General features: G+C 36.1%; 1 protein-coding gene across 1 annotated transcript; it reads right to left on the minus strand.

Annotated features, from left to right (window-relative positions):
* Positions 1–5,697: 5,697 nt before the first annotated feature.
* LOC131302104 (probable sulfate transporter 3.5) lies at positions 5,698–12,896 on the minus strand. Its single transcript, XM_058328731.1, has 12 exons — positions 12,549–12,896; positions 11,275–11,482; positions 10,569–10,740; positions 9,455–9,520; positions 9,238–9,351; positions 8,548–8,664; positions 8,124–8,250; positions 7,636–7,922; positions 6,806–6,996; positions 6,615–6,703; positions 6,184–6,260; positions 5,698–6,099 (listed from the first exon to the last, which is right to left on the minus strand). The coding sequence occupies exons 1-12, from the start codon at positions 12,862–12,864 to the stop codon at positions 5,956–5,958; spliced, it is 1,908 nt and encodes a 635-aa protein (XP_058184714.1). The 5' UTR covers positions 12,865–12,896; the 3' UTR covers positions 5,698–5,955.
* Positions 12,897–22,592: the final 9,696 nt, after the last annotated feature.

The following is a 22,592-nucleotide window of genomic DNA, read 5'->3' on the forward strand; positions in this document are numbered from 1 at the left end:
AAGTGGGGGCAAAATTGGGATACAATGTTATTGATTTGAGCTCTACTGTGTTAATTTTGTTCCTCTGCGAATTCCCCTAAAGGACCAATAATTGGGATGCAGGGAGTAATCGCATCCAACAAATAGATCAGCCACAACTAGAAAAAGTTCCCAGTTCAATTAGAGTCCAATCCAACAGGTATTCTTAATCAAAACGAGATTCTCGGGAGATATAAAAAGAGACAATTAAGCCGACAAAAATCTAAACTTTGCTTCAGAACTTAGAATCCAATTGGTTTTTCTTTTGATCATTGACTACCAAAACGGAAACTGCAATTTGATATCAAGTTTTTCTAATTCACCAAATACAATTAATCAATCAAAAGTTGGGACTTGTTGAGCTTTCGATTTTGGTGTTTTATCCACTATAACTTTGGCTATAATGGTAGCTAACTGTTCAGAAGCCCAAAATATTTAATAATAGTTGGGCTCAAGTTATGTGTATAGACAATTCTAGACCCAGTACTCGAGATTTGGATATTTGGAAGCTGAGTGTTCAGAAGCCCCCTGCCACTGGTTTGGGCATGGTTTGTACTGACCTTACTTGAAGACAATTCCAGGCCAGTACACGAGCTTTACTTTATCGAGTAGAGAAGGTTGAATAAACTTGTATTTAAGCCCATACAATCATCGATGAGTGATGACCAGTATTCCCAAATTAAGAAGCACGGACACTTCAAAGAAGGATACATGTCTGACACCGACATGTTTCAACCATTGTCTGATGCAAGTCGTCCGATACTCTCTTTTTTTCGCTTCCATAAATAAGAAATAAAAAACTATTCTGACACGTATCCGACAATCTTTTTGTAACTTGTCGGACATTTATTTGGTGTTTGTGAGAAGTAAATTGGCATGTAATCGACAATTCTGAAATACTTCCTGGAATTACCAAGATTTTGACATTTTAATACATGTTGGACATATTCCAATCTACTAACAATTTAAGAGAAATATTAGGAAGATGATTTAGCATTTCCCAGCTCTGTCCACGCCTTCTTTTCAAACATTTCCAGAGTCCCGTGTCCGTCAAGGTTCTTTGTAACTTCTTGTGCCTTATCTATTATCTAATAAAAGATGTAAGCTAATGGTGACACAAATGCAAGACACCGTATCAGCTCGTCTATATCCTACTTTTCATAGAAATACTGTACCCGCGTGTCTGTGGCTGTATCCTTGCTTCTTAATTCCCAATCCTAGGTGATATGACTCCCCAGAACTTACAATTACGATAACAAGGGAGCCATATAACCTCTATCAAGAAACATTCGGCAGAAAGGAATAAGCATGTGCTAATAATTGACCTTTTTAGCCTCGAACCAAAACACAGGTCAAAAGCAGCTGCTAAAGATGTTGGATGACAGACTTAGCATAAACGTTACCGTCTCAAATAACTTCCACACAGTCTTCCATGTGTCATTGCTCAAAAAGAAAATTGGACACAATGCCATGACCAATCCCACTTTGCCCCCAGTCAATGATGATGGAGTCATGCTGATGGAACCAGTGGCTGTGCTAGAAAGGCGAACGGTGAAACGTAATAACAGAGCAGTGGTTCAGCTTTTGGTGCAATGGTCTAGGTCTTTTCCGGAGGATGCTACTTGGATTGACTATGAAGAGCTTGTTTCCAAGTACCCCGATTTCGAGCCTTGAGGACAAGTCTGCTTTGAAGGGAAGGGAAATGTTATGAATAGCCAATTTCTGAGTTGTAACTTCCTGATGGAATAAGAAACTATTTTTCATTTCCCTTTCATTTCCAGTTCTTCTTCTTCCTAGTCATTACATCTACTGGCCAGACTTCGGGAACAAGAATAAAACGGCGTCACAACCTGAAAGCAGACATCTCAACAAGGATGACACATAAGCTCAGGACAATCATATGCCATCCTTGACCCAATAAAGGAAAAAAAAAAAGAAGGGATGGCCAGGAGCCAACCCACAACGGGGCTTACAATCCAAAAGCCAAACACAACTCTCCAAGAAATTTTGATCCAGCAAGAAATCCTCATGATTATTGAATCTCAGAGAGTCAGAGTCGATTGATCCAAAGCATTCTCCCATATCTTCACAGAAGTTTAAAGCAGATGTGATCCCAGTAGAAATGAAGTTCCAAAGCAGATAAATTTTCGATTCCAAAAGCCCTAAATTTTCGATTCCAAAGCAAAGATCCAATTCATATGCGCAAAAACACTTTCACACCTGTCATCATCCTCTTATTCCATGGCCATGATCTTGCTTATCACTTCATCATCACTAACCGTTTGTCAACGTTTTGATGTTTCCTTCCTCCTCTCTGTCATCCACAGACATTCGGAATAGGAATTCTGCTTTATTCAAGAATGTTAGTAAGACTTTGGATTTTGGCGCTCGATTGGGAATTAAACTCGTAGGGGGGAGAAACTTTAATTGAAGAAATTGGTTGAAATGGACGAGGAGAAAATTGCATATAGAGAGAATGCTTTGAAGAAGTACGCGGAGTTAGAAGAGGGAGAATTTTCTGATTGGGAAGACATTCGGAATAGGAATTCTGCTTTATTCAAGAATGTTAGTAAGACTTTGGATTTTGGCGCTCGATTGGGAATTAAACTTGTCGGAGGGAGAAACTTCAATTGAAGAAATTGGTTGAAATGGAAGAGGAGAAAATTGCATATAGCAAGAATGCTTTGAAGAAATACGCGGAGTTAGAAGAGGGAGAATTTTCTGATTGAGAAGACAATGCTTCTATCTTTTTGGAGTTTTAGCTTCCTATGTTTGGTTTTCAAGGCTTATTGTGCATGTTGTTAGGTTTGGTGTCAGTCTTTCGCTTTTACTTCAGTTTGTTTTCGCTTTTTGTGGAGCTTTGGGTTTTGAGGTATGGTTTGGGTCTTGAAGTTTGGTTTGGAGTTCTCGTTTAGATTTTTGGGTGTTTGCAGTTAGGTTTAATTCCTCAGTTTTTTGCTGTTTTTGGTTAGCGTCTTGCCATCCTTTTTTTAGCGGTCTTGGATGGCATATGCCGGTGTGCCCTCATTCCGATTAATCTTTGTAATCGTTTATAAAGATTAATAAATTCTTTTTGCTTAGCAAAAAAAAAAAAATCATTTGTCAACGATTCAATTTTCATCACTGACCATTTGGCCATTTGTCACCCAATTTTCATCATTTTATTCAGTTGCCACACAGCTTGTGATTCATCCAAAAGAATTCTATTTCTGTTAGAAATTCCTTCAGTCGAAATAGAAAGAGCAACTACAGCAGCAGCAGCCCTGAACACCACACTCTTGGTTTTCTTTTTCCTTCCACCACGGTTTTTCACAGGGGAGATGGAGTGGGGTTGTAGCCTAGAATTTCCACTAAAATTTTCTTCTTCTTGGTCCTTCCCAATTCAGCATTACCTTTGCCAACTTGATTGAGTTGGTCTGAAAGTGTACTGGCTAGCCATTCTTTTTAGTGTTTGGTTTTTGATAAAGCAAGAGTGTCACTTGTGGCTGAGTTCCTGGATCAAATTGATGAAGTTATTGAACTGAATTTTAATAAATCTGTTGTCAAAATCTGAATTTTAATCAATCAATCTCTCTCACTAGCTCTTGATCGACTGTGAAAATTGGCAAAAACAAAGAAGCGCATAATTGAAACAAATCAACCCAAACCTAGCAAGGAGACGACAAGACACAGGAAAATGGTGGAATGTAGATCTTTTCAATTGGAGGATTTTGTAATTACCATTTCCCTGTTCTTCATATTGTTGGATTCTAGAATCGGGAGTGATATTTTCTTCCCCTTTTGGTTCCTTGTATTCACATGAAAACCACCGTTCTTGTTTAAGTTACCTTCTTTGAGCTTATTTGTTCTAGTAAATTGAAGATTACTTAACATGAGTGAAGGTAGGTGATTGGTGGAGAGAAATGGTGTGAAGGTGGGTAATTTTGTGGTGAGAGACAGTGGAGGGCGGGGGGGGGGGGGGGGGGGGGGGGGATGAAAAAGGGAGTCCAAGATGAAAGAGTCTCCTTTTCCTAAGAGAGAGACAGAGAGAGAGAGAGAGGGGATGGGGAGTTTTCTTTTTCGTTTCTGTTTTCCATTTTGTTTCATGTGTTGAGAGAAATTTATTTACGAATCCGCTGTAAATAGGTTATTTATGGAGCTGCCTGAACTCATCCATCCATTTAGACAATCAATGATTGAGATATGTTTTTTAAATTTTGACCGGTAATAAATATTTCTGACCAGTAATAATTTGTTTATAATTCGGACCGTCCAAAACATTTTTGTACAGTTGTGATAGGCGCACGATATCATGGATATGAGCGCCTAAGTAGGACAAATTAGCGCATTAGATGCACGTTTTATCTCATTTTCCGCTTGATGCCGTGCTTTGTCTTGTTTTTCTTAGTTTCGCCGGATCGAAATAAGGCAGATTTTGTGCCAAGGTTGGATTGCGAGGCCTTGAGGCCGGTTTGGACATCGTTGTGGGAAGTCAAGGCGGAGGCGTGAGGCGTCGGGTGCCAAAAGTGCATGCAAAGCTCGAGATGGCCCACTAACAGAGGCGGTATCGATACAACTCTAAGCTGTATCTATACGGATATGGTTAGCTGCGGGATAGAGATGACTGTATCGATACAGCCCTTAACTGTATCGATATTGGTGGCAACAACGGGAAAAAAAAAGTTTTTAATGTTTTAATTTTAGATTTTGGGGGTTTGGTATAAATACCCTCTAAACGTCGTTTTAAGATTTTGGAATTTATTTTATAGCTTAGACGTACATTATTTTCTTTAGAGCTCTTTTCTTTCAAGTTCTTGACGATTCGTTCAAGTTTTCTCGCACTCTGGTAACTCGTTTCAATTTCTGTTCTTTATAAAAGTTGTTCGCTGGTACTCGATTAGTTCATATCTCTTGTTTAATTTCCACTTCGAGTAATAGAAGCGTGTTTCCAACTAGGGTTTTTGATGTTTCTTGCTTGATAATGAGTGCGTAGTCGTATAGGTAGGGTCGCGGGGTGATTAGCACACCGTGGCTAGGTCAGATATATTCTGCTCCTATTTCAAAATAATAATGAAAAGGCAATTTTCGGTTAGTAAAGACTGCCTTTAGACGAACCCGAGCATTGTCGGAGCCCATGTGAATGGGGGAATGGGGGACCAAAACTCATTCTCCAATGCGCATAAGTAAACGACGACCATAAAGGTTCGCATCTTTCGAGGTATCTTTTTCTCTCTAAAGTTGAACGTTTTCAAGAACAACAAATAGAGCAGATAAGTCCGGACTGATTGCGAATGCTATGAATCGTACTACCATACCTTCTTTTTAATTATTTGGAAAAACCAAACCATTTCTTAGGTTTTAGTTAATCTCCGCATAAAACGACAAGGGGTGGCTACCTAAGAGCCAGTTCAAATTATAACAACCCGAGTTTTGAAGTCAGCACACATCTCCGTCTTTGTGGATTCGACTCCGGTCTTACTGAATATTATGCTACATCGGTCTCAGCCTTACGCTTTGGGCCAACCCATTATTTTAGGATTAGGATTTCGCTAAGCAGGTCGCTATTTGCTCCGTAAATAAGTTTTTCTGTTGCTTCATTGAGTTCAGGTTGTGGGTCCCAATGTCTTATGTCAACACGCCACATTTTGTGTTTGTGTGTAGTTAGGTGTGGAGGTAGAATAAAAGTACCTGGAAAGTCAGAACACAATAGGCATTGATTGAGATGTTGTATTACACCTAAATTCTTATTTTCAGCACAAGTATACAATAAAATTTGACCTTTTGTTACATCATTATCCATCGTGTACACAATTTCTCTTCTTTTTTTTTTTGGACAATTTATGCTTTCCCACAACCATTTGGCAAACAAGGATCGTTTTTCTCATCTAAGTACAATTTCGAACTTTGCTTAAACTATCACCATGCAATTGCGTAATTATGGCCTTATGCATCTTGAAACTATTTTGAACTTTTGAGGTTAAATCTGGATGCCTCGATCGCATCGTCGATCGATAAGAACACATTTTCTTTCCCAATTATGTCTATGAATTTCGTTACAATCAACTTCTCCATGACCTCAAGCCTAGGGTTAACTAGTGCCATCTGCAAGAGTAAATTATAGGTTAGAAAACATGTAACTTATGATACTAGGAAAATGACTAGTATATATAGGACGTTGTAGCCTACCTTAATTCCTTTGGCTTCCAGGGCTTTTAAGATCTCGATTAGGGTTTCAACGCCCGTAATGTCAATGCAGGTAACTCCTACAAACACCATATTTTGTGTTCTATTAGCAACAACCCATACATAGGTTGTAAACATAATGTTAGTGTCCTATATTGGAAATTTTACAACCCCTTTGGATGGAGGGGGTTTCATGAAAAAAAGAAAGGAAAGAGATATTGTTTCTTGTAAAATCCCTCATTTGGATTGAACATTTTTGTGAAAAATGGAGAAAAAAGTACAAAAAAGAAATATTTTGATTGGCCCTTTCTCTTTCTCACCTAATCTCACCAAAAATGGTGAGATTTAGTGAGAAAGAGCTCCCTTTTCTCCTTTCTTATCTCTCTTTTTTTCACCATCCAAACGAGCTGTTACTGAGTTGTGCTCATTCTTACCTCCCAATTCTAGGAAAATATGCTCAATATCACTTCCGGCTTGATCAGCATCTCTACTTGCTTGTTCATCTCTCACCCATCTCAAAATCCTAATCAAATTAAAGTTGCACCAAAAAAGCCATAAGATACCTTTATCAGCACTTTCCAATATCAAAAACCACGAAAGATAACTACAACCAAAGTTTAATTACCTTTCTCTAATGTAATTGCAGTTTGGAAAGTATATAGGGGAACCGAGTTGCAATACGAGGATCCCAGAGATTCCATTTGCCTCCGGATATTGTTCTATATCGCGATACAATGATGAGTTCGGTATGCTTCCGAGCTTGCAAGTAGTGGGCCTAGCCACATATAGAAGTGCTCGGAGTATCGCAAGTCCTACCTGAAACGAAAGAAAGGTTGCATGTCCAAAATGGCTATTAGGTCGGCTCAAAACAAAAGAAAATAAGCCTTTCAAAAAAAAATAAAAAATGATAAGATAATGGCTTATTAGATTTTATTTGAATTGGATGCATTTGCTATGTAACTGGGCCGGTTGTGTCGGCCTATGGGCCTAGTATTTTCGATTTTCTCTGTTGCAAAAAATGGAGTTCCACCAAACAATAAGTGCAAAAAGTGAGTTTTGTTGTTATTCAAATTTTTTCCCGTTTGTTAGTATTGCGTTAAATTTTTGTGGTATTGGTTCGTCTCGACGAAAGCAATCAAAAAATCCAAAACTTTTACTTTTACCCTAATATTTTGGGAATTATCTACTTTTAAGCTAAAAAGTGCCACTTTTTGCAAAAAAAAAAAAGCTTAAAAGTGAATATTTGGGTAAAAGAATTTTTTTGATTTCTCTCGTCAAGACGAATCAATAATCCACAAAAATTTGGTGCAAAATGCACGAACAGGATTTTTTTTTAATGAGGACAAAACTTCCAAAAGTTGCAAAAGAATTTAAAAACAAAAAGGAAAACAAAAAAGAACAAAACAAAAGGCAAAAGTTTGATAGTATGATTTGTGAATCAAAAAAGGTCCTTACCGACAGCATGAGGCCGACGTCCATGCTAATGAAGGCAACACCGAGGAAGGCAGCCATGCAGATCAAGAAATCGTATTTGTCAGTCTTAAACAGTCGATAAGCCTTCTCGTACTCGATCAACCCCAGCATTGCCGACATTATGATGGCCGAGAGAGCCACCAATGGGGTGTAGCTGAACAGGGGAGCCAGGAACAGGAGTGTCAACAACATGCACGCGGCCATCACCACGTTCGACATCGCGGTCTTGCACCCGGCGTTGAAGTTCACTGCGGTCTTCGAAAACGGCCCTGCAGATTATAAGTAGTGCATGTCAAAAATTGTTAGCCGGATTCATCATACAATGTTGTACTCAAGTTTGTTTGTGTAGAGGTAAATTGTGAAGTGCAAGGCGAGAACAGAATTTGGTTCCTTGTTGCTGCGATAGAATCGATCGATAGACATGGGCAAAAGAGCCCTTAATTTGAAGGTTACAATCACGGTTAGATTACCTGTTGTCAAGTAGCATGAAGTGAAAGATCCAACAATGTTCATGAATCCGAAAGCAATCATCTCTTTGTTTCCATCAACTTGTTCATTTTTTAGTATGGCAAAACTCCTTCCAATTGCTATTCCTTCCTGCAATAATAGCAATTTTTTTCAGAAAAAAAAAAAGAAATGGGATTATAGTTTGAGTCCAATGACATTTTGGACATGGAACTTATATTGGAATCGAAATTTTGTTATGCGATAGCATTAGGTCGCGCATATTTTTACTGTTGTGGGTTGTTTCTGTTTTTCTATGTAAAAGTGGGATGAAATAAAGAAAAAAGTTACCCGTCTTTTATTGAATTCACAACTTTGCAATTAAGCGTAATACAAGTCTTCAAAAATTAAGTAAAAAGAAAATTGAAATAAGCTCCTGGGGTTGCTTACAGCAAGAGCCACCATGGCAGTAATGATCCCAGCTTGAATGGGGGCGGCTATGTACTTGGAGTCAAAGTTCAAATGTTGAATGGAGAGTGGATTTATCCCTTTCTTCAAATCTCCCACCTGCAAACAAAAGGGGCCCCCTAAAAAATGTTAAGAAAGCAATCATATATAAGAAGCATGGTCATAAGAAATTCTGGACAAACTATAATGGGTATTCCACCACTTTTGCCAACCCTACTAAGAAATTAGATGTTTTTGTTTGACCTTTACATTACATGCATGCTCAAAGCTTTTGAGACATTTGTGATATCGAGCTTTTGAGACATTTGTGCTCGATATCGTAATCGTTTATTATCCAAGCAGAGCAATTTCGGGAAGGAAAATCGTTTAAAAGTGTTGTCAAATTCTGGGTCCGAGCTTGGTTACTTTGTATCTCGGTAACCCCACTAATGCTATTTATGGCCTCAGCAAATATGGACATTAGAGGCGAAAACAAAAGAAAGCTCTAGAGTTCAAAAAAAAGAGAGAGAACTCTGTTTTTCGAAAACTCTGTTTTTAGGGGAACTAATTATGACCAAATAATGGTAGATTTTGACAGTCTTGTAGGGCATTTTCGTCTTTTCAGGGGAATTTGATATCAATCACCATCCAAATAAATATAAGCAAAAGTAAGGAAAGGAAAAGAGAACTAACAATTTGAATGCCATGTTTCTCTGCATGAGCAAAATAAGCAAAGAGACAGCCAGTGAGCACAACCACCATTGGAGCTATAGCTGATACCCAAAACAGCTTTGGTTTCTTTTGCTTCTGCAAATTCAATAATTTCAGTTAATTTTGGTACAAAAAATTTTACGCATAAAAACTGGTAAATTTAAATTTGTACAAATATATATATCGACAGAAAACTCACCACATATCTAGTGAATTGGAGAAATGCCAAGAAAATGATGCCGACAACGGCACTCTCCCACCGCCACTGGAAAGAAATTAAAAAAATTCATAAGACACGGGTAAATTGAAGGTAGATAACAATTAAATATTTAACTATAGTCATGAGCAACTGTGACTATATTCAAGCTCCGTCGCGCTAAGATTCTTATTTTTTAAGTATTTATTTCATGTTTTACAAGAAAGGTCATTTTCTCAGATAATTGTGAAAAAACAAAAATCCAGCATAGATATTTCGGGTGGGCGAGAAAGAATAACTTTATCACTTTAGTCTAAATGATATCAAGGGAACAAGTAAAAAGATATTCCTAGGGGTAAAAAGATTTTTGGACATTGTGGGGAAAATGGAGTCATGCCTTTATTTGCTTTTCATAATTTGAGTTTTAAGCCTTTTTCAGAGTGGGTGGGTGGGTGGATATGATAGGCACACTCTGATTGATAGGAATATGAATAAATTTTTGGAGAGGCAATGCTATAACTCTTGGTAAATATTGATTTCCCTTTTATTCGACTTATAGCTTGATAACCAATAATATAAAAGATTTCTGAGATGCGCGTGAGCTGATTCGGGACACTCTGCATTACCCACGAAAAGATAAAAGTACGATTCTAAGAATAAATGTGGTTAAAAAATTAATATAAGTCCGTGATGCATAGCAATATTCTTTTTAGAAGAATATTTGTCTAAAAGAGAGAATCCATTAGAATTGAGTACACGAATTTGGACACATGAAAGACAGATACCCTCGTACCCCACTCCAAAGAGGTGGTCGATTCTTGCTTTTAGCTTGTTTTTGTGTTAGTAGAAATCATAATTAAAAGCCGGAGGGTTAGTTTGGTCGGTTGATGAGTTTGCTCTTCGCATAATTGATAAGAATTCGGTTATTGGGGTGAAGCCGCAAAAAGTGTAATTTCTTGTGGATCCCTACCCTCGGCATAGATGACGCCTTTGACCAGACTAGGAATAAGAATTGGTCGAGGTGCGCGGACACCCTTGACCGTCGGAAAAAAGGATAATTAAAGACGAGGATGGACAACGACGATGATAATGATGAGTGAGAGTTTTGTGCAACAACCTCATGTCGATGGGTGATAATAGAGTGCAAAACAGAAACCACGTCGGTTTTGGTCGTGAAATGCTTCAATCCAAACATGCCCTTGAGCTGTTGCAGGCAGATAATCGTAGCAGTCCCTCCCATGAAGCCGGTGATCGTGGAATGTGAGAGAAAATCCACCACTATTCCTAGTCTGCACATAAACACAATTATTACCAACAAAATCAATGTATTGACTATTAGTACGACCATGACAAAAAAAAAAAGTAAAAAAAAAAACTGTTTCCTTTCCTTTTATATATATAAAGTGATCGTTTTATAACACGGTTTTTTTTTCCTTCCCCAATCCTCTTTTTTTTTTTTTTTTTTATTATTTTGAGTGTCCGAACTTACTTATGTGCATCTCGACTAACCAAACTATTGAGGTAATTATCTCACCATCGATTTGGGAGTAGACCCACTTAAAATTTTAGACTTGGCTCGAAAAAAAATTGGGTGTGGGGTAGACCCATTTAACTAGCTTGAACCCTAAGATGAAGAAAATTTTGAAGTCTCTAGTCTCGGCCACCCGGTTTCTTTTCTTTTGCTCAAAAGGGAATAAAAAAAAAAAAAAGATCTTGTCCATCACTGTGTGGGGTAACATCCCAAAAAGATATTTATATTTCACAAAAACAAGCTCTTAGAAAAGAATTAGTAATATTGTTTTTTTGGATCCTCACTCTGTTACCTTAGGAAACCCATAAGAGACTGGAGGATTCCAGTGAAGAAAGTAGCAGTGAAAACCAGGTGAAGGTATAACTCTGGATCATCAACTGGTGATACTTTTTCCCCTATTATCGAACCGATAAGCAAAGAACACGCCGCGACTGTTCCAACAGCTAGATGCTTTGAGCTCCCGAATACCGCATATATTAGTGGAGGAACAAAGCTCGAGTCTGCCCATAAAAGAATAAAATAAAATATCAGTTTTAGACTCAATCGACCGCTAGGTCACGTTATATTTCAGTTAAATTTCATGCTAGTCTTCACTTCCAATATTTGCTCTTGCAAAATTTTAGCAATTCAGAGCATCTTTGAAAGACAATTTCACGTTCTCGTTGCATGTGACCTAGGAATCATCAACCCTCGACTAAAAAACAAAAGGTAACAAACACTTTTTACAGTTAAAGTAGATTTCTGTTTCTGGAATAAATTTCATATGACGTGGCATTTTTGGTTCTTTCAAATTCAAAGGAAAATACTCGTTAGGTTGACTCATGTAACTAACAATAGTGATGTTGAAGAATCAAAAGGTTATAGAAAATATATTTTTCTATTTGTGAGTTACTTCCAAAACTAATCACATAATTAAGCAGAGATGGGTTTCCTTTCCAAGAAAGTCATTGCGATGTCTTTTCATAATTGGATTTTGCCAATAGGAGTCATGGGTGGAGTCAGATTTTAGTTTTTTTAATAATATTATGCATAATTTTGATTATTTTTAATATAAAAATGAAAATAATTTCATATACTCGTGATCGCATTGAGCCGAAATTATCATAGCATATAGGGTACTACGATATAACATCAAGTACAAGATATGTCTCCTCTGCAAGATACAACACATTCGTTTAGATGAAAATCTGTCCCGATCAAAATCTTGACTCTGTTCCTTGATAAAGATATAGCTATCCTTCCAAAAATATATATAGTCGCGATCCTTCCATATCATTCTGGCAAAATTGTCTATATAATCCGAGATTTGTGAATCATTTTCCTTAATTAAAACAAAAATCCACCCACCAGATATTATTCTCATGAGTAATGGCATGTGATTTTCGTAATGGATTCCAGACATAATGACATTGCCTTTTTTTGATTTGATGCTTCGAAAGTAAGCAAAAACGCACCCATTATTAAATCTTAAAATTCTACAAATATACTTCTGTCACGTCATTCTGAATGAATCTTTCTCTGCGAAAAAAGTTTCGCTCGTAAATTAATTTCTGCAATTATACTTACACAGCCCGATGATCGGAGGGAGGTTGGCGAGCTTGGCGTAGCTGATCCCCTGCGGTATCGCGAGGCTGGCGATAGTGATCCCGGCGAGGAGATCGTACTTGAAGAAGCGCAGGCTGTATTTGGGCAACCACTCGAAGATCGGGACGAAGTATTGGATCGCTTTCTTCGCCTTTTTCGAAGGCGGCTCGTTCCTGAATTCGTGAAACGGATCGTCGGGGAACAATGTCTCCTTGAGGTCGGATTTCAGGGCGGTGCCGAAGCTCCTCGGGGTGGCGTAGTTCACCTCGTAAATGCAGGATTCTCTGGCGTCTGTCATGGCTACAGAGAGAGAGAAAGAGCGGGGGGGGGGGTGGGCGGGGTTGTAGAGAGAGTAGTGGTTATTGGGGAGAGGTTTTATGGGCGTATTTATAGGGGAGAAAAGCAACGAACAAGAGATAAAAAAGAAGATGACAAAGATTGGATAAGAGGAATTTGACCCCGTGATGACACACCGTATTTTTTTTTTTTTATTTAACAGACACCAAGTATTTTAATTTGGGAAAGTTTTAATAACAGAGGAAGTGTAATTGATTTGACTTCTTCTTTTCTTTTTTTTTCAACATGTGGGAGAGTATATCACGAGGAAATTACTAGGCTAGTCCGGTGGCCACAGCAGCTAGTGGAGCTGGGATTCTTGAATTCGAAATTAAAATAGAATTATTCTAACGTCCGCTCAAAGGGATAGAATAATAGGTAAAAGTGCATTTATATCCGGGAATGGTATATTAATATTTGTGAAAATGTATTAATATTTGTGAGATATACATTGATATCTGAACTTATTTGAAATTATGTGTATATTATCCTTTGTTTAATAGGCGGAGGTTAGCAAAACCGATTAAAATAAACAAACCGCTTAGGTTGAGTTCCAGTAAGTTTTTTGAGTTTTTTTTTATTTTATTCTTATTCAATTTTTTTTTTTTTTTGGTTGGATACTTTTGCGCCTCACTTTTATAATTAGAGGGGTGGATACCATATACATCTATCTATCCATATGTAAAGTGTGTACTGTAGGGTTTTGTTTTTTTCACGCAAATACGATCTATCGAAAGGCTAAAGAAAATTATCAATCCTATCTATTCAAAAGTGCTACACATATAATGGTTGTATAAAATACAACACACAATCAATCTCTAACCGTCCATTGTTATAGTAAATGGTCAGGATTGGCTTAAACTCTTATCCGAAAAAGTTAAACTATTCACTGGAAGAGTTTTTTTAAAATCTAGACTGTTCAAATACATCTACACGGTCAGAATTACGCGCACAATCAATACAACGGTTGTGCGCGTAGCATTTTTGCATATTTTATCTAGTAAGCGAAATAATAGGTAGTCACTAGCTTTTGGATTTTTATTTATTTTTTGTTGGCAAAGAAAATTTTATTAAGAAAAGAACTCAATAGGGTACATCGAGGAGGGGCAGAGCCGGCCCTGACGTTTCATGAGCTTAAAAGTGAAAATAAAAAATAGAGTCTCTTTTGTTGGACTATAATAAAAGATAAAAAAAGTAGAAGGGACCCTTACAATTCCAAATTTTTTAGAGGCTTAAAGCGGCCGCAAAACAAGCTTTAGCTTTGGGCTGGCTCTGAAAAGAAGTAAGCTTTTGCACGTTAATTACTACAGTAATAAATATCACATTATATGTTCAAAATTAAACATAAATTATAATGATCGACATCATACTAGCTCAACTTAACTTATAGGTATACCTTGTTTAGTCGTTTCTTGGGGTAGGGTTATTGACTGATTATGACATCATATTCATGTTAGCTGAACTTAACTTATAAGTATACCTTATTTTTAGTCATTTCTTGGGGTAGGGTTATTTACCGATTGTCATTTTGTGAATGTTTCATGACAAGAAAGAAAACCACAGCCAACAGCTAGCTAGTGTCAAGTTGTCAACTTTTCATTGGCTGCATATATATTGGCGTTAGGAGACGAGACGCGTCATGTTTTCCATAGAACATAGTTTTTATTCTTTTCAAGTGTGTAAATGTGTATTAAAATATTTAAAAAGTACACAGAAATATGTATTTTTCTTATCTTCTAATGTACTTATTATCAGCTCAGTGGGCTGACAATAGCAAGACCGATTATAAATTATGCGAGTAACCATCCGCCCTTGCTAAGATACAAATCCCCCGGTAACCGTATGTTATCTACATTAATAAGTCATTGGAAGGTCGGGTCTCTTTCACTCGTTTTGATCATTTTCTTTTAATAGGAACAAAAAAAAAGAATGGTTAGTTTTGTAAAACACTGATTTATGCAATTGCTAATTTTGGAAAATCTGGTACTTCCTTTCAAAAAGTTGGGAGGTTTTAAGGTTCTTTTTTAGGGGATTACATAAAAAGTAGGGTCCCTGTTATAATGCCTAATTACAAATTATTGTGATTGTCGTTTTGGTTGAGAGAGATTCTACGAGACAACCCAAAAGGAGAGTCTGCCTTGTTTGGATGGTGTTTTGAAAATTTTTTAGTTTGGTTTTTTGGTAATGAGTGGAGAGAAAAATTAGGGTAATAATTGGAGATATGAGTAATGAATGGAGAGAAAAATAAGAAAAATGATTGAAAAATAAAGAGAGAAATGAGAGTAATGATTGAAAATATAGGTAATAAGTGTTTGTTGAGTTGGAAAAAAAAATTTCAAGTTTGCAACCGAACAAGGGCTTAAGTAATTAGACCAAATTAGATACGTACGTAGCAAAAGCTAAATTCATATGCTAGGTAGGAAATAAAAGCATGGCATTATTTGCAGATCCGTTTGAGAGCATCTCTAAGGGAGCTATCAAAATCAAAATCAAACTATATTTGAAGAGTCATGTCAACAAAACGGACTCCAAAGGAAGTAGAAAAATGGTACACCATTTCGGTGGGAACGCACAGTAAGTTTGAAAGAGTGTGAAATAACTCCTTAGGCCCTGTTCTCGAAAGAAATAAGTATTTATTTTTTAAAAAGGTAATTTTAAATTCAAAAATTATGTGCTTACGCAAATATCTTTTCTATCAATATGGATTTTGTTTGATAGATTTTATTGAGATCTTTAATACGGTGCAAAAAAATATTGAAAAATTATTTTTCATTTACATTATTTTTGAGTTTGAAAATGTGAAATAGGTACTTATTTTTTAAGAATATGTTCTGGAACGGGGCCTAAGTGCAATTACTATATTTTGGTCACCATCACACAAAGGTGCGGATTGGGGAAGAGAGTTGGTTTTAGTTATCATCGTTGGAGAATAAGTAATTCTACGAACACTATTTTAAAATACAATTTCGAACACAGTCGAAGTCATTGGATGCACATAGACCCATGTACATCTAACGGATTCGAATAAAGTTGTGTTCGTAGTTAAATTTTAAGTTGTGTTCGTAGATGTTTTGTTGGAGATATAATGGTAGTTGGTATAGGATCCAAAGACCAAGTAATACTCAGCTTCCAATTTTGGAAGGAGGTGGTGAGAATGAGATAAACTTATTCACGGTTGTGCCATAAACAAATCATTTGCGGAGGTAAATAGCCGTCCGTTTCGACAATTAACATTCTGAATTTTAATAAAAAAATTTCGGAGAAAAGTTTCATAAAAATTTGGACCGTCCAATTTACTTAAAACTTAACACGTACAATTTGGGCTCCGTAATCTGTTTTTCCTTTGACAAAAAAAAAAAAACACGTTTTTCACGAAAACGATAGCAAAGAAGTTTTTCTCGGTGAGAATAATTGGAAGAAGAAAGAGAACGAGGAAGCGCAAATGTCATTAATTCAATGGGGGAAGTAGACCTGTCAATGGGCCGGATCCGATAGATCCGGATCCGGATCCGATTAGACACAATCCGATCCGGATCCGATAAGACTCAAATCTGATAGTGGTAATCCGGATCCGAAAAATCCGGATCCAAATCCGAAAATCCTAATCCGATCCGGAAACTTTTTTTACTTCAAAAGTTTGAGCAAAAAAAAAATATTTTTTTCAAAAAAAAATTATTTTCGGAAAAAAAATTTTAAAAATTAAAAATGAAAATAAAAATAAAAATACAACTTCTTAAACATTTTTTTTTTCAAAATAAAAATTTTACTATTTTTAAAAAAAAAATTAAAATTTTTAAAAAAAATAAAGTTCGGATTCGGATTGATAACGGATTTAATCCGATCCGATCCGGATCTGTATTGAATTACCGGATTCGGATTATCGGATCAATGTTATCGGATTCGGATTCGGATCCGGATCGGATCGGATTTTTCAGATCGGATCCGGTTCATGAACAAGCCTAGGGGGAAGGGTTAGTTTAAAAGAAGCACAAAATGTCTAGTTCAGCTTCCATCAAATGGAATAGTTCTCCGAGTCATGTCTCAGAGAGGGGGTTTTTTATTTTTATTTTTTTCCAATATTGCATACATCAACAGGGTGTTAATAGATTAGTCCATAGGGGGTTTCAAAAGTTATCCACAGCCTTGAATTTCAAACGCCCACAACGGGGCTCAAACCCTGGCCTCCTACATAGAGGGAGGACAAGAATTTCCAACTCAGACATGAGCCCATAATTGGTAGGTCTCAGAGAGTTATATCCAATCCTCTTCTGTGTCTACAACTAGTACACTTACACAAATATTTTTACACACACTCTCATTAAGGTTGATACTTGTGTGAGGGACCCAACCTAGAGACCTAAATGTCATTGTGTGTATTGTGATTGTGCAAGTGTTTGTGATTAATTGTACTAGTATAAGAGTTGCATACGAAAAATACTTCTCTCTAATTTCAAAATAGACCGACCAATTCTCTTTATATACCAATATCCATTTGAGCTGATTTTTTACAAGAACCTATAAATAAAAAATTTTAAATTTATGAATATTTTTTTGTATTTTGTGAGGTCTGAAGTGGGCCCCGCACGACGTGGTCCTAGACTTTTTGAATGTTCACTTGTAGAATCCCATGAATGGTAATCCATGTAAAAATACTATTAATTTCACTAAATATTACTTAGTGCAAGATATTTCAAATTAAATTAACCCCCATTATTTCTTTTAATAGTAAGTAGGCCCACAACAATTGACCCAGTTGAAATCAATCATAGCCTTGCACTTTCCGAGACTCGACGAGGAATGTATTAGGTAATGAGTGACCGTAAGGTGCAATTAACTTTGGTCGTTGCTATTTGCAGCCCTTTATTTTCTTTCATAGTCCGTTAAAAATTTTCAATTATACTCGAAAGTTAGTTACCGAAATTGAGATATATTTTCAGCATCCAATTACCAAAATACAATATTTTTTTCAATAGTTATTTACAGAAAATGCATGTTTGGCAGTTGTTTACCGAAAGTTGAACATATTTTCGATATATAGTTACTGAAATATAATCTTGTTTTCAACAGCTATTTACCGAAATATTATGTATGATTTTCAACAACCATTTACAGAAATGTAATGGGTTATGGGAGAAAATAAAGGGTTGCGAATAGCAGCGCCCTTAACTTTAAACATTAAAAAAAGGTAATTTACACCAACCTCCCTTGAGGTTTTTGACAAATACACTGCGCTCCCACACTTTCAACTAATTACACCGACCTCCCTTGAATGAGAATGACGTAGATTAGTTAGATGCACTCCGTTAATTAGTCTTTTAGATTTGTGGATTTCATGTTAATAACCTAAAAAATACTACGTAGTGCTTATTATGCCTGTAAGTTTTCCTTTAAATTATTGTGCTCCCATTTTGCCCTTAAGTAAATAAATTTTTTTGGTCCTAAAAAGTCAAAGTTATAACTAAATTAGTTTACCCTCCAACCAATTTAGTCCTTAAAAGCTTTAATTCCTTTGGTCTGGATTCCCGCCGGGGGAACTTAAGGGCAAATGAGAGCAATGTACAATTTTTTTAAGGTCATTAACTTGAAATCGACAAATGTAACCGAAGACTAAAGGAGTGGAACTAATTGAATTATGTTATTCGCATTCAAAGGAGACCGGTGCAATTTGTTGAAAGTTGGGGCCCTGTGTATCTAACTTCAATGAAGGTTGGTGAAAATTACCCAAAAAAAATCATTGGAAGGTTTCAATCAATCGCCAAATTAGTTTGCTTTCATTTAATAATTTGGTAATTGATCATATTTTCTCTCTTTTGATCCACATGCACTCTTTTTCATCATTATTTATATTATAACTTCAAGATTACTCTTCATGACTGTAGATATTAATTAGAAAGTAAGGATGATTTTATACTTTTATATGAATAAAAACAAGAAAAAGAACACAAATGAATAAAAAGAGATCAAAAAATTATTTTCCTAATAGTTTTGAGAAAAAATAAATGAATTACAATGATTCCACATAAAGTATTTTTCAAAATAAGTACTTATTTTTGAATTAAATGTGATGTACTGTCAGAGAATGACATGTCTCGTAAAGTAAAAAAATAAGAACCTCGTAAAGTAAAAAAATAAGAACCTTAGCGGAACGGGATACAAGTTGATGGCCCTATTTATAGATTAAGTTCAGGGGCATGTTTTTTTACCAATAAATAAACATGAGGGGCTTGTCTATAATTTTTCGAAGTGGAGTCGACACCGTTGCCGATTTCCTCCACTTTAAGAGGTGCATGACACAAGCGCGCTGACGTTATCAGCGACGTCATACAGCACGTGTAACTGCTTTGGTGGGTTTACTGTATATGTTTGGAAAAAAAAATTCTGTGCCACATAGGGTATCACGTGGTACCGCTCGACGCATCCGAGTCGACGATAGTATTTTTGGATAACTCAGATTTGGAGAGAAAAAAAGGAGAGAGAAAGTGTTAAGATGAGAAGAAAAAGAGAGGATTTCAATTCAAACCGTGCAAAAGTGTATTGGATGGCCCGAATGTGCCGAACAGATACCATGTGGAATACATACCCACCTGACACCAAAAAATTTCTCGTTTATGTTTAGTTTTGGCCAAAATCTAGTTTAAACTGACGTATATCAGTGACATCTGTATTAATTTAACTTTTAATTATACTTTATCTAGTTTTTCATCAGAATTCTTAAAAAGGACTCGTTTTTACGCAGTTCAAAATAAAAATATCAGTCGTCTTTACAGAGAAATAAAAAAGTATAAGAAATGAATTAAAGTTGAAAAAAGATCAGATGACACTAAAGAGTAAAGACCCAGAGTTAAAGCATGTGTTACGGATGCTTTTTAGACTTTCAATTTTTTTTGAATTTCAGGGGTCATCATCATTTGTTACAGTATTTTTATTTCAAGCTCTTGAAAATGTTCAATTTCTAAGTAGACATGGTGGTAGAATGACAAGGTTCAAATTATGATAAAAGCCAAGACGGAGTGCTTTAAAAAGTGGCAAAATGTCCGGAATGAGAAAAATTTACAGGGTTATAAACAAGCTAGCAAGGAAGTTAAGAAAGCCGTTAGGAATGCTACGTTGAAAGCCTATGAGAATTATACTCGATAGTAAAGATGGAGAAAAGATTATTTATAAACTTGTCAAGTTGCGAGAAAGGAAAGCTAGAGACGTTTCTCAAGTTAAGTGTATAAAAGATATTGATTCGGTGGTGTTGGTGAAAGACGAGGCGATCAGGGATAGATAGAAGTTGTATTTCGAGAAATTGTTAAACAAGAAACATGAAGAAGACTTTGGTGGGGAGCAAGTGTATGTACGTGACGAGAACATAGCATATGAGTTTTTATCGGAGAATACAAAAGTTCAAAGTGGTTAAAGTTTTGAAAATGATGAATCTAGGTAAGGCCTTAGGACCAGATGGTATCCCTATTGAAGTGTGGAAAAGTTTAAGTGATCTGGGGGTGACTTGGTTGACGAAATTATTCAATAAAATTATTATGACTAGGAAGATGCCTGACGAATGGAGAAGAAGTAAAACCTTCGACTCACAATGAATTGTAGTACGATTTGGTGTATTAGAAAACCTAATGAGAACTTTATAAGGAAAAAAAGTGACTGAGAGCACAAATAAAAAATGAGTGCACAAAGAAGACCTTTTTAATTCGTTCATAATATGAAGGTGTCTCAAATAGATAAGCAAGTTTTTATTATATTTAAGTTACTTATTTACCTCCAAAGTTACTTGAAAACCTATATACCCTCCTAACAACGAGTTCTAAAAATTGGATGTAAATCTAATAAAAATTCAAAAATATCTCTACGATGTTTAAGCCCACATTCTTACTAAATTATTAACTTAGCAAGAACGTGAGCTTAAAGATCATAGGGATATTTATAGTTCAAAGAATTTGAAAAGGTATAGAAAAGACTGATAAAGACCTAATGCAGAATAAACTGAAAACAAGTTAGCAAAAACAATTGTTAAGTTGGACCTAACCCACTCTCACCAGAATCTAATAAAGATGTTTACTGGCTAGCCATTCTTTATAGGGTAATTCTGTTACTGTTTTTCTTAAACTTTAATTCTTTAAGGAAATTTTTTTTTTAGCTTTTTACTCTATAGATTATGTTTGAATGATTAATCCAAAAAATTTCTAAAAATGACAAAAAAAGAAATTTACGGTACTACTTCATAATATCTCATCAGGTTGTTAACTTCCAATATTCTGTTCTTAGGAGTTTATGGGAAATCTATAATACACACTACTTAAAAGGGTGTACCATATGCATCTATTTTATGTTTCATTCATAACATTTTAGTGTGTTTCATAACTTTTGTTCTAGATTCATAATCTTTCAGCAGTATGATTCGTAACATTTTTATTATGATTCATAACATTTTGGTGTATCTCGTAACTTTTATACGATTCGTAACTTTTTAACAATACGATTCATAACACGTTCTTCATAATTCATAACATTTTTTGGGGTGCATATGATACACACTGCAAATAAGGGGTGTGTATTGTAGTCTTTCTCGGAGTTTTCGGTCATTTTTTTTGCTAATTTCTCGCGTACACCTTTAAAATCACATTCTGATCACATTGAGCGGCTCGGATCATCAAAATTTGATCGGGAACTATGAGATTGAGATTTGGGGTGTTTTTTTGGGTGTCCCTTGAACCGCCCTGAAATATATATGTATATATATAAAGGAAATGGCAGAAAATCAAAAGAGTGGAAATTTACTTTGTTTCCTCATCATCCTTCCCTTCATATTTTATTTTCTTCAATAAAATCACTCCTCCACTCCTTAATCCAACTAAATTCTAGAAAATTGCTACAGTTTGAAAATAGAGTACTTTACTTCACCCCCAAATGAAACCTCCCTCGGTTAGCCTATGCATGAGAAAGTGTACATCTTGTTGTCTACTTTAATGTGATAGTGTGCAACACATCAGAGTGGTTCAAATTCAACTTTGAAACGCAATATTTGGGAAAGTACTGATTTTTTGTTGTCAATAATACACCTCTTTTTTGATGTTTCAACATCCTCAATCATTTGCCTCACTTATGCCTACTTTTTTTATTAGTCGACGGTCAGGGGTGTGAGGGTCTATTTATGCGTACCTCAACTATTTTTCCTCCCAATCTGGTCAAAGGCAGACCATCCATATGGAAACACTTTATATCCATCTCGAAAGCAATGAGCAAAGATGTCCCAAATGTTATTAAGTGATCTCTCATTCTACTCCCAAGCTATATGAGACTTTATTTCCTTAACATCCGCCCTCACGTGCAACCACGTTTGAGGTTTATCACGTGTGGGCATTTTTTGGGTCCTATCTGTTAGGAAACGATTCCCCAGAACCCAGTAATGACGTGTCCAGATTAGACAACAAGAAAACCGCAAAACCTACGTGGCGGAATTAGGATTTCACCTCAACTCCCTGCGACATGAACGGTGGTTGAACTTGTTATAGCACGTCTTGCTATAAGCCATGTATACTGCTCGACTGCACCTTACGATCTTCTATCGTATTCCCTACACGTCTAGAATACGAACTAAGTGTGGACTCTTTCGTGATCTGTTTATTCTCTCGAAGTCTGCTTTTTATTTCATGAATGATAGAAAATGTTTAACTGACCTAGAGAGCATAACGT

This window comes from Rhododendron vialii, chromosome 1a (genome assembly GCF_030253575.1).
Source record: "Rhododendron vialii isolate Sample 1 chromosome 1a, ASM3025357v1".
In the NCBI taxonomy this organism is placed as follows: domain Eukaryota; kingdom Viridiplantae; phylum Streptophyta; class Magnoliopsida; order Ericales; family Ericaceae; genus Rhododendron; species Rhododendron vialii.

Bases quoted from the DNA above. Each gene is read 5' to 3' on its own strand.
- LOC131302104 (XM_058328731.1), bottom strand. From the start codon at position 12,864: ATGACAGACGCCAGAGAATCCTGCATTTACGAGGTGAACTACGCCACC. The intron at 10,741-11,274 runs GTAACAGAGTGA...GTTTATGTGCAG, and splicing joins TCTCTTATGGGTTTCCTAAG to ACTAGGAATAGTGGTGGATT. The intron at 8,665-9,237 runs GTTAGTTCTCTT...TTTTGTTTGCAG, and splicing joins AGAAACATGGCATTCAAATT to GTGGGAGATTTGAAGAAAGG.